The following is a 13022-nucleotide window of genomic DNA, read 5'->3' as shown; positions in this document are numbered from 1 at the left end:
TGTGAAACAGTGAAGCTATATTTCATTTAGACATTTCGTCAAACAGATCACGTACATTGTCTATGCTTCCAGATTTTGCATACATGCCAATCAGGGTAGTTTGTACAATTATAAAATCTAACAAATTTTAGGTCTAGTTGTTTCATGAGATCAAACACTCAAAGAACCTCAAACCCTCAACCTACACAAAAATATGCTTGTTCTGAAAAGATGTGCATTTAGAAAACATAAATCATCTGTAGAAAATACATATCATTTGATAGTGATAAAACAGTAGAACCATTTCCTTGTGAAATAACAGATTTAAGAATGCAACTCTGCAATAATTTATGGTATGAAAAGAAAACTTCAATACGGTTGTGTAGTAAACAAAATGTGCAACACCTCCTCCAACATAATGTTGTGAGTTCAAGATGAGTTGTGGATGGCAATGGCATTCTATGATTTGAACTACGTGTATGGAGTTATTACACAATCCACCATAATCCACCCTAAACTATGTGTATGGAGTTACCTAAGCTAAATAATTCTATGGTGTGGAAGATCACTTGTGGTAGACGAGGATCAAAAGATTAGTTGAGTTCCAAGAGTTGTAGATTAAAAGTGAAGAAGTTGTAGATTAAAAGTGAACCAGTCATGTGGATGATTTCCCCCACCTCCCCCAAATCATTTCCTCCACCTCCCCCAAATCCTGTATTTTAAGAAAATAATCTCTGATTCTGAACATTATTTTTAGGTGTTTGATTCATATAAAATCTTACTTAAATATTATTTGAAACCCTTAATCTTTCTCTCATTAACCTATGAAACAGTCAAAAGCCTATGAAATGGCAAAATATACCCACAAACAAAAATAAGACTATTGTGGCCATTGATGGAGGAATGTATGAGCACTATCCTCTCTTCAAACAACATGCAAGCTGCAGTCAAATAATTGCTTGGAATTGAGGTCTCAAATACTGGATTTAGAACATTCAAAAGATGTTACAAGCATTGAAGTTACTTTCCTCACCACTTCCAACTCACGGTATTCAAAGAAGACTTGATGCATACACTTTGTAACATTTCTCTGCTATTTCAATGGCAAAGAAGAATGCAACCTTCAATCTCTACACTAATAGCATGCATCTATCCCTCCTTGCAAGATCATGAGAGCGTAAAAAGATTTGAGAATTTTAAAGGAATCCAAAATATTGTCTTTTTCTTGGATCATAAAGAAATGGAATCAAAGACAAGTGAGGCCAACAGGAAGGTAAATGTGAAGGAAGCTTGGCTGATTGTATAATTTTTCCTATATCTCCTAAAAAAAGGTTATGAAAATGCGGATATAAGAATAATAAATAGCTAAGTTACCTACCATCCCTTCCTATTTGAAAGGTGTGATTGAAATCGTGTGCTAACAATCGCCATCGCTCCTTGGTTTTAATTATTGTTTTTTATTCATCATCAATACTGAAAATTACAATGATTTGGACTTCTAATGGGCTCTGCGGGCTCCATAATGGCGTATTGCGAAATCGCTAAAAATATAGTAAAATGAACCCCATTACTTGACAAATTCTACAATATTCAGGTTCCATCAGATGGATTCAAAGCCTCACATTAAACTTCATTGGACAAAAATATTTGAAATCTGACAATGTTTAGGAAAGGAAGCAGCGACAGCCCTGGAGTGTGAGCTAAGAATGCTCTGCCTGACATTTACCATATGGTTTCTTAACATGTTCCTCGGCTTTACCAGAAGGTGAATATGATTGTTTTTCACATGTATTTTTCATTTGAATATGTTCTTTCATCATGTATTTTCTAAGTTACTGATTCGGATGTGGATTCCGAAGCAGATTTCGGAAGCAGATACGGGATGCGGGGATTTTATTTATTTTTAGATGCGGATGCATGAGGAAACGTATATATATATATATATATATATATGCAAAGAAATGCAAGAAATATCAAATATACTTATATATGCAAAGAAATGCAAGAAATATACAAAAACAAATCATTTGAAATTATGACTATGAATCTATGATACTTAACCCTTTATCAAAATTCAAGATATTTCAAAATTCATATGATATATCAATATCAATACGTGCTTGTCCAACATTAGCGTTTAGTCTTAATTTTTAAACAATAAGTTCGAATAGGTCATGTTCAAGATTCCAGCAAAATAAAAACATAATTAATGATTGAAGTCTAAAGATTCAATCAATCAGAGTCTGCCTCTGAATCATGTGCCACTTATGCTAGATGCACCATATGCCACGCTATCATCATCACCGTCTCCAACTGTAATAAGAGCATGAAGTGTTGCATCCAAATTTGCACACTTAGGGGCTACATCCCGAAGCTTTGTTGCCCCTTCCTTGTAATGATCATTCTTACGTGACAAAAGACGCAAGTTGGTGTGGATAAAGACCAAGTCCTCAACTTTCTTGGAGCCCAACCGGTTGTGCTTCACTGAATGGATAAAGGAGTATGTACTCCAATTCCTTTGAGCAGCAGAAGAACTAGCAACCTATATAGTTGTCACAAAACATACAAATGAAAAGCAAATTAATTTTAAAGAATGTGTGAAACACTAAATTCTAAAATGCAAGTGTAAACATAAAAGTTTAAAACAAATTTACAAAACAAAATAAAAAACTTACTTGTGATAGGATCATGATTGCAAGAGGTTGAAGATGCTTGAAAGGTTGACAATACATGTACCACCATGTGATAGCTTTCATTCTATTTTGATCTTTTAGTGCAAATGGAGAATGCCTTAACCCCGAAGCAAACAACCCAAATTCTTCCCTCACTTTTTCATGCATTTCTTCCAATGGGAAGAGTCTTGTAAGAGCTTTGTGGCACCCCTCAGCAACCTCCTCATCCACAAATGGTGCAACTCTACCGGCATGCCAACTACCTCCTCACTGTAGTACCTAGGAGATAAGGCATATGCAAGAAGGTGCAATGGGGTAGTCATCTTATTCCAGCAATGGTGGATAATTGCTTGCACTTGGGTGCATAAGGCTTCACATTGTGTGGGGTCACTCTAATGTGCTTGTATAGAATGTTTTACCTTCTCAACCATGATGTCCATGCCATCATACACATACCCGAAGCAAGGTGTTTCTGTATCAGCAAAATGGAGCATAGTCATGATGGGCTTGGTGAAATCCAATACATATGCCACATGAGCCCACCAACTCTCACTCAAGATCAAATCCCTGATCCTTTATGCTCTTTCTGAATTTGAGATCTTCCATACACCCCATTGATTACTGATGACCATTTGGCCCAATGCATCTTTTACCTTGAGGAGTCGTCTCATAACAATTGTATGAGATGCAAAACGGCTCTTAGCAACCTAAGCAAGTTAACAATATGTCAATTGACAATATAATTATAAATTTTAATTTTTAACTAAATTACAAAACCATGAAACTTAGTAATTTAAAAAAAGTAATTTACCTTCAGCAACTCCAATTTGGAGTATGTTCTAAAAATGGATTGTGACATGTGGTGGTTGGTCACAAACATATGTATGTCCTCCCCCTCTTCATATATTTTCTTCACCCAATCTACTTCAATGCCAATCCTCTGCATGATCATGTTAAGGGAGCGAACAGTGCATGAGGTCCAAAAAATATGCTCATACTGACTCTCAACCAAAGCACCCGCACCCGTGCAATTTTTGGCATTGTCTGTGACCACTTATACCACATTCTCACTACCCACCATCTCAATGGCCTCAATGAGAATTCTAAAAATGAATTCAGAATCCTTCACTTGCCCCTCACAATCAATAGCCCTCAAAAACATTGCCCCCTTGGGGGAAACTGCAATCACATTAATCAATGGCCAGTTTCTTGTATCCTTCCAACCATCTAACACAATAGTTAGACCCGAAGTTTTCCAAGATTTTTTGATTGGTTGAAGGTCTTTCTCTATATGTGCCTTCTCTTGTTGCAATAGAGTTGTACGCACCTTTTCATACCCCGGGCTTGTGTAGTCAGCTAGTGATTCTTTGATTGCTGCCACCATTTCCTTCCAATATGGCGATCTCACCAAGTTGAAAGGAAGCCCATTCGCATAGAGGCAACGTATAATAGCTTCATCAGCACGATCATTTGCCTCCATTTTAAATGCGGTGCGCAATGGGCCTCTTTTGCGGGTTGAAATTTCCACTTCTTCCTCATCCTCTCCTGGCACAGGTACTTGCAAGAATGGGTGTTGGGAGGATGCAATTGGTTCAGTGGGTGTCTGTAGCTTGCTCTTTGAGGAAGGACCTTGATAATAGTTTTTTTTTAATCTATTGATCCATGCATCAGCAGCTTCTTGTTCTCTTACAAATGAAAGTATTTCTACATTAGTCATACCAATACCATTTTTGCCTTTGCAAATTTCAAATCCTTTGCCAGCAAGGCCCATAAATGAAGCTTCACTCAGGAATATGAGCTATTGAAGGATTTTCCTTTGTTACTTCTGTTAATGTTATAATTCTGTTGGATAAATTATATTTTATATATATGAGATATATAATATATGACAATGTTATATATGAAATAATTAACTTATTAAGAGTGATATATATATATATAGAGAGAGAGAGAGAGAGAGCGAAAGAGCGAGAGAGAGAGAGAGAGAGAGAGAGAGAGAATTAATTATGTTATAACTATAACTAATGTAAGTTAATATATTAAAGAGGCATGTCTCTTCAAGAAGCATGCTTCTTTATATCATATATATATTCATTAGAACAATAACTTGAAAAACACATAAAATATCCACAAGTGCTATTACAAGTTACAAAATAGTCAATCCTATTTCACTAACACGATATCAGAATAGTGTTCGTTTCCTGTGCCTTATCTTTAGTGAAAGAAAGATTTGTATGTTGTAATCTGAAAGAAAGTCTTCTGTCACAAAATTTGAAGGAGCATTTTTATTTTTTTATCAAACTATCACACGCTTCAGAAATACTTCATATCAATGATATATCTACAAACACGCCAGAGCACTCTTGAGGGGATTCGGGTATTAATACAATGATAGAGAAGATGTTCATAAAGTAGCCTTAATGAAACAAGAAAGATGAATATCAAGTCAATACATCGAAGAATGACAAGTTACTCGTGTAAGAAGAATCGAGTCAGCACTGTAATCAATATTTCTATGAGAGACGATGATAGATAATATCTGGAGACGTAAGTAAGTGTAGCAGTATTAGTGATTTACACATAAACTGAGCAGATACGATCCATGGAAATGGCTAGTATACATCTATTGTATGGTCTAGTATAAATATTATATAATTAGTATATAGCAGTAATTTAAAATGGTATGATGGATCGTAAAGCAATAGGGTTATGGGGAAGAGATGGATTCTACCCTTCATATGTTGCAATAAATAAATTCATGAATGCTCAAGCCCCAACAGATTATAAAGACTGTATAGTATGGAGGAGAAACGAGGGTTTAGTATCAAAATAGAAGTGGATTCATCAACAAAGCATAGGTACAATATACCAAGTTGAACGATGTACCAAGATTAAAACATAGGTACAATGAAACACAAATCAAAAGGTACCCGCCTGTGCACCATTTGTGTTGTGAAAGCCAGTAATTAATACTTTGATCATATATGAAGAGACCACTAAGATGACATCCAATGATAAATGGACAGTGACATTAAAATATTAAATAAACCTTGCTGGACATAGAGATACGAAAGAAAATTTGAATGGTCAAATAGAAATCATTGAAAACAAAGAAAGAAAAGATGAAATAAATAAAGAATATAAAAGTGTGAGCGGCATCCATGATTCTTAATTGAGTTACATATCGTGTCCACCAAATCAGAATGAATAGAGATGATTCAAAGCCATGATGGAATACAACATTGAGCTTGTTTTCGATCGTGGATATGGTAGACGGCAACAACAAATGATAACCAATGTTCTATTCTCATTTGAATCGTCCTTATATGGGAGCAGAAAAGACGTACTCAAATTGTTTGTCAAATTCTTACATGGAGGCATTTCTTGATTTGATGCATATGGACCTTTATTGGAGAAACTTATATTATTATTGCAGATAAGTATTTATTATCCTCGGATATTGCATGTATCTACTCATTGTAGTTTCTCTCTTATTTTGTATTTCTATAATTACTATAAAGAGCTATTTGCCTTGATCTTTTCCTTTGTCTCTGAGGATGTTCTTGCAGGAAAAGAAGATTGGTACATTAGGCATGCTACCAAATATTGTGCAAACTCAATCTTATGATAGTAGCTCCAAAAAAACTGTGATTTAAGATTCACAAATCCTCTAATGATTAGGTTGGATAATGTGAGTTTTTTGAAACAAATATCTTTGATGAGTGAAATTATGAGAGCGAGTCTGACAGTTCATTTGAGGCAACCTTGGAAAGAGAGAGGGAGCAAAATAAAAATAAAAATAAAAATTGCTTAAATCAAACTTTTGATGATATTAGTTTAGAAGGAGTAGACCTTGTTGATGGATTCTCTACTAGTTAGAAACTATAGCAGCGAAAGGACTGTGATTCATGGGATAAAGTCTCATGTATGTAGGCTAGAAGGCCTTATGCTATCAGGATAACCATTGAACTAAGGAAGCATGACATGACTTGCTACCAAGAGGTTAGAAGGATGATAACAGATTCAGAGGAAGTCTGATACTTCATCGGAGAGAAACTTGTGCTAAGAGGTCAGAAAAGTTGATATCAAACTAAGAGGGAGAAACCTTATTCTCTGATATGTTTTATGGTGAATGTTGTGACAACACCACATGACAGTATTCATGGAGACTTCATGCGAACTTTTGATGTCATACATGTATCAGTTTGTCCCCTGTGTACATCATGAAGAAGTGACGACTTCTAAATGATTATCACTTGTATCAGGAGAAGTTGTTGTAAAGTAACGTCCTTACAATAACTTGTAGCATGATTCATTTTTGCGAAATTGATTCATGTAAAAGCTTTATCTTATAAATCAACAACTAGGCGGTTGATATCATTAATTTGATTATCTACAATTTGCTTGTATAGATATATTTTCGGTACTTGGTGTATATCTTGCCTTGATATTCTGATAGGCCATTACCACATTGAGTACTTGGTAGATATCATTTAGTTGATGTTCTGATAGGCCATTACTCAAAGTATTTGGTGAATATCATTTGATTGATATTCTCATAGGCCAATGCTCATGTTACCAAATATGATATCGAATAGTAATTGGTGAATATCATATGTTGATATTCTGATAGGCCAATACTTACATGATATCATATTCTAAAAATCTTCTGATCAAAGATTTTCTGTATGTATTATTTTTGAAATATTACCTATGGTGTAATATATGTGTTTTATCCTTTTTCATTAAAAGAGAGTGTTAATGTTATAATTCTGTCAGATAAATTATATTTTATATATATGAGATATATAATATATGACAATGTTATATATGAAATAGTTAACTTATTAAGAGTGATATATATATATATATATATATATTGAGAGTATATTAATTATGTTATAACTATAACTAATGTAAGTTAATATATTAAAGAGACATGTCTCTTCAAGAGGCATGCCTCTTTATATCATATATATATTCATTAGAACAGTAATTTGAAAAACACATAAAATATCCACAAGTGCTATTACAAGTTACAGAATAGTCAATCCTATTTCACTAACAACTTTGACAATAATTGCACTTCCAATCAAAGTAACAAGAATCGAAATCGGATCGGAATCGGCAAGGCCGAATCGAATCGTGAATCGGCAATGAATCGGCAATGAATCGGCAAATTTGAAAAAACCCTTTAAATTTAAAGATTTTAACAATTTAAAACTTATTTCATGCACCCTTTATTGAATATAACTTAAACACACTATAACATCATCAAATAGAAGTTAAAACTTAACATACATAAACATGGAACATAAAATCCATCACATATGTAACTATGTTATCTAAAATGTAAATTGTAGGCTAGCTGAAGTAAATAGAAATCAAATGATCACAATGATTTAAATCATAGAATGTATGTAAGATGATCCATAAGACATCAAATCATAAATGTATGTAAGAATCTAAGATGAAGATCCATGAAAGTTTGAAACATATGTCTATCAATGATTCAGTATCAATATCTGTAAACAAAATATAAAAACAAGGCTCCAGCTCAAGCCTCAGACTCATAGTCATCATCATCATCCTCAACATCATCCTGAAGCTCGGCTGCAGCCTCAGCCTCAACCTCTGAGTATCCAGTCTGCCTAGTAGCAAGGCGTCTAATGTAGGTCCTAGAGGACTGCCGAGCCATATCTCCCGCATGTAAGATGGGCTCATGAACGTCGCTAGGGCCTGTGCCTGTGCGTGCACGTGTGCGTCTACCAATGCCTGAAGAACGTGCTCTAGCTGCCTCAGCCTCTATATCCACCTGGTCAACCCACACACGGTCTTCCTCAGTGAAGACTGGATCCACAACCTCTGTGAGCCACTCTGATTCTGGATCAATCTCCTCTAGAATGATCGGAGAGGAGTCAGTGCCCAAAATCTGTCTGATCCTAAGACGGAAGTTGTAATGAACAAAGACAATATCATTCAACTTCTGCACTGTCAACCTGTTTCTCCTCTTCGAATAGATGTGCTCGAACATGGACCAACTGCGATCACATCCAGAAGCGCTGCTTGGCTGACTCAGAATACGAATGGCAATTTTTTGAAGTTTTGGGGTTGTGGCCCCAAACATTTGCCACCATCTATCTGCAATAAGGGAAAAATTGAAAATAGAAACAATTAGTCTCATTTACAAATTACAAGTTAACTCTAAAATTACATAATCAACTTTAAGATTAGAATCTAGATTCATGAACATTGAATATATTATTTAATTTTTACCTGGTTGTAGTGTTGTCTGAGCATTTATGGCCATCCTGCTAGAGAAAAGTGGCCCCTCTTTATTGTTGAACTGGTCTAGCTCAACAATTGCAGCAGCGCTATCTTCATCGCTACTCAACCTCTGAATCACTGTGTATAAGCCAGTGAGAACCTCCGCATCCGCCTTGAACTCAGGACGGAAACGATATGCCGGATTCAGAAAGTAAGCTGCTGCATGGATAGGTCGATGGAGCTGATTCTGCCATCTCCTATCGATGATGTCCCAAATAGGGCCATACCTCTCCTGCACTCTGCATATTGGGCTCTGATGGCCTCCTTAGCCCTATCCATGCCCTCATAAATGTAGCCCATAGAGGGCTTCTCCCCATCAGCAGTTCGTAGCAAAGCTACAAGGGGCTCAGTGACCTACATATAAAGTAAAACAAAAAACTTGAGTCAAAACTTAAATATAAAATAATATAACTTAAAGTAAAAGTACAATACTAAATGTTAAATTGCAATAAATTTACCTGCAGGATTTCTCTAGCGGGTTTCCAAAAACCATCCTCATCAAATATGCAATCCGCCACATCTATCCCTACAGTGGTCGTAGCATAGGAAGAGGAAATCCACTCCCGCCCAACAAACATGCTCCTCAATTCATCCTTTGATGTCAACAAGGACTGCAAGATGATGAAATTCGAGGCAAACTTCGTGATACCTGGGCGAGCTAACTCTTTGCCTTCTGTGTACTTCCTCATTGTGCTAAGGACAAATGAATGATTATAAATTAATTTGCATATGTTTTTTGCCCTTTCCACACATGACTTGACAAACTCAAGTTTGCCAATTTCCTCCAACATGAGGTCAATGCAATGTGCCGCACAAGGGGACCAAAATATGGTGGGGTGCCTCTCCATCGAAAGTTTACCTACAACAATTTTAAGTCAATTAGAAATTCAAATTTCAAAATTCAAATAAATTTATTTTCAAAACTTGAAAAGTTAAAAGTTTACCTGCAGCAACATAACTTGCTGCATTATCCGTCACCACCTGGATCACATTTTGTTCTCCCACCTCTGCTATGACTTCCTCAATAGCCTCACATAAGTATGTGGCATTTTTTAAATGTGCGGAAGCATCAATGGATTTGATGAACATAGTATATCCTACAAGTAACAAAACAACGAATTAGAATATTAAAATTAAATGGATCATCAACAAATTAGCATTCAACAAATCAAAATTTACAATTATGTATGTAGGAAAGTAGAATGATCAATTACCTCCACAGGATACAAGAAAATTGAGTGTTCTATTCCTCCTATCTGTCCAACCATCAGTCATGATGGTGCAACCCTTTGCAATCCACTCCTTTCGGTTCTCCTCGAGCTCAGCCCTCATGTCCTCTACCATCTCATCCAAGAGGTATCCGCTCAACTCAGCCTCAGTTGGGGCTTTAAACCCCGGACCACAAATAGCAACCGCGTCTATCATGTTCTGCCAATAAGGAGCCCTGTCACAAATAAAAATTTAGATGTCAAAGACTCAAATTATAAAACAAGTAAATATTATTAAAGTTTTACTTTTACTTTTAATTTTAACTTCAAAGAAAACAACGAAAAAACAATCAATTACCAGGCTGCAATAAATGGAATGTTGCAAAAGTACCAAAATTTTCATATCTCCTTTCTGGCAACATCATGAATTTTCTTGTTCAAACCCATGCCCTCAAGCTTGGGTTGGGAACCAGGAGTAGTGCGGGGCACAAAGTAACTATCCATTCTGTTTTTTCACACTCTAGGCTGCAATAGGTTGGTGTGGGACTCTGTCTCAATATGTGACCGACTAGCACTAGCATGAGCAGAAGAACTAGGATAAAAAGGAGGCCTAAAAGAACCCTCTCCAACACAATCTACAGATGCAAAAGCTGATGCAGATGCAAATGTGGATGCGGCTGCAGATGCGAATGCGGGAACATGGGAGCCAATACCCCTTAACCCTTCAAGTTGCATTTTCCTATTGGCTTTGTCTTTTTCAATTTTTTCTAATGCCATTAAGCAAGTGCGTTTTGCCTCAGGAGTTTGGTGAGTGCAAATTGTAACATCGTGTCCAGGTATAGCAGCAATGTGGTATTTCAATCTATAAATACCCCCATAAGTTATTTTTTCTTTACAAAAAATACATTTTGTTTGATATTTGGTTCTTTCAGAAAACTCTTCGTTATATTTCCAACATTCCTCTTTTCTACCCATTGCGAATTTGCAAAAAATGAAAGCAAAAGCTGCTGCAATAAAAATTTATATGTAAAATATCAAAGTTTGAAGCTAATAAAAGCTACAAAACAACAAACCCTAGTTTGCAACTTAGTAAAAATAAAGAACATTCAAGATCTAAACTAAAAATCTTGAAAACTATAAAAATTTAACAAAAAATGCATAATACACTAACATGCAAAAAAAAAAAGAGCACTTACCTCTTGCAAATGAGTTGAGGAGTGTTGAGATTGGCTCCTTAATGCTCCCAATGCAATTGATGGCCTCCCCAAATGGATTGCTGATCTCTTTTGTGCTCTTTCTTCTTGCCGGTTAGAAACCTATGGCTTTTCTTTTCTCTTCTTCTCTCTCACTTTTCCTCTCTTCTACTCATGTTAAATAAATAGAAGGCCCTTTAGGGTTATAACAAAGAGAAATGGTCAAAAACAAGGTAAAAAAACCAAGCAATTTTTTAAAATTTTACAACTCTATACTTTATTGGCCGCGGGCGATTCCTGCCGATTTTTCCAGGCGATTCATGCGATTTTTTGCCTGAATCGCCTGAATCAGCGATTCAGGCATTCACTTGAAGAAATTGGCAATGGCGATTTCCGACTCCAAAAAAATCGCCATTGCTGAATCTAATCGCCGAATCGCCGATTCAGGCAATTTTATGGCGATTCTCGTTATTCTGCTTCCAATAGTATGAGCCACCTCCTGAAACCTGTGATATCTGTGTTGTATGTCTCCACAAAGGAGAACCTACATCAATTTTGAAATTATCAATCCCTTCCCCTCCTTGACCACCCACTAAACTTTGACTAGCACTACCACTGGTATCCATTCTTGCCTAGTTTTCCGCAACCTATTTTATAAGAAAATAAATAATTTTAATTAGTTCTTAATAACTATGAACATCAATGATCATGCATACAAGTGGAAAGAAGTGAGAAAAACTACTTAAATAGATAAACAAAGTTGCTTTTACATATCTTCAAGCACGTTAAAAAAATCATCAAAAAATCAAAAAAAAATCATCTAAATACTCAAGAAAAGGATTGATCACTTACCTTAAATGGTTTAAACTTCTTTGAGAAAGCTATCTCTCCCTCTTCGATCGATCCTCTTCGAAAATGTTGAACTTAGCTTCAAAATGAAAGAGTGGCTGTAAGTGCAAACAAAGTTCTAAAATGACTCTTGTGAATGCTTCTATATTGACTTCTAGGGTCGTTTTAGGGTTTCATAGTGAAAAAACACTTTAAAAATGCTTTCCATCACGTCTTAATGCAAATTTAAGTTAAAAAATATTGTTTTTTATTTGTTTTTTGGGCTTAGCCAGCACTGGACCCGCGGATGCGCCCGGATGCCCTACGAGTGCTGGCCAGAAGCCAGCCGCAAGCAGCCAGGCGCATCACGCATCCGTCTGCCTTGGATGCGGAAGCCACCCCTGACGCCCACGAATCGGTATCACAGTGTATTTTTCATCTGAACATGTTCTTATATTGTGCATTTTTCATTTGAACATGTTCTTTTCTGTTCTTTCATTTATAGCATGATGTTTCATTTTCCACTTTTAACGACGTTGGATCCACAAGTGAGATTCAAAACAAATCTCAAGCACCCAGATGGATATTTCAAAGACACCTGTTATGGCAACAAAAAACAGAGATCGGTTGGTGTAGAAGCGATTGAAATTTTTTAATTTACTTAGGCATGAGAATGTGCAGGTCAATGTCTGGTTGTGTGACATTATGGAGTGGAGAATGTCTAAAATTGGCAACGCATATAATATAAAGGATCCAAGAGCACTGGATTTGGTGTCAGCAAGAAATTAAGTAAAAAATGTACAATCACGTTCATG

At 36.0% G+C, this 13022-nt stretch overlaps 1 protein-coding gene across 2 annotated transcripts; it reads right to left on the bottom strand.

Moving 5' to 3' along the window:
* Positions 1–8086: 8086 nt before the first annotated feature.
* Positions 8087–12731, bottom strand: LOC149574791 (uncharacterized). Of its 2 annotated transcripts, XM_089814621.1 has the most exons (7): positions 12232–12731; positions 11383–12026; positions 10193–10422; positions 9923–10075; positions 9437–9837; positions 8928–9332; positions 8087–8792 (listed from the first exon to the last, which is right to left on the bottom strand). In XM_089814621.1, the coding sequence occupies exons 3-6, from the start codon at positions 10401–10403 to the stop codon at positions 9123–9125; spliced, it is 975 nt and encodes a 324-aa protein (XP_089670747.1). In that variant the 5' UTR covers positions 10404–10422; positions 11383–12026; positions 12232–12731; the 3' UTR covers positions 8087–8792; positions 8928–9122. The 2 variants fall into 2 exon arrangements, with proteins under 2 accessions (XP_089670747.1, XP_089670748.1); XM_089814622.1 differs by lacking the exons at positions 11383–12026; positions 12232–12731 and having other exon boundaries at positions 10193–10545.
* Between the last annotated feature and the right edge of the window lie 291 nt (positions 12732–13022).

This window comes from Cupressus sempervirens, chromosome 2 (assembly GCF_028749045.1).
Source record: "Cupressus sempervirens isolate cs-2001-9-10 chromosome 2, ASM2874904v1, whole genome shotgun sequence".
Classification (NCBI taxonomy): domain Eukaryota; kingdom Viridiplantae; phylum Streptophyta; class Pinopsida; order Cupressales; family Cupressaceae; genus Cupressus; species Cupressus sempervirens.
The sequence above is the reverse complement of the archived record's forward strand: the minus strand, read 5'-3'. Positions and strand labels throughout refer to the sequence as shown.

What these genes read in the sequence shown, in the direction of transcription:
- LOC149574791 (XM_089814621.1), bottom strand. Translation starts at nt 10,403, where the DNA reads ATGATAGACGCGGTTGCTATTTGTGGTCCGGGGTTTAAAGCCCCAACT. An exon ending in TTTTCTTGTATCCTGTGGAG is followed by an intron (nt 10,076 to 10,192) that starts GTAATTGATCAT and finishes TGTTACTTGTAG; the next exon opens with GATATACTATGTTCATCAAA. An exon ending in AGCAAGTTATGTTGCTGCAG is followed by an intron (nt 9,838 to 9,922) that starts GTAAACTTTTAA and finishes AAATTGTTGTAG; the next exon opens with GTAAACTTTCGATGGAGAGG.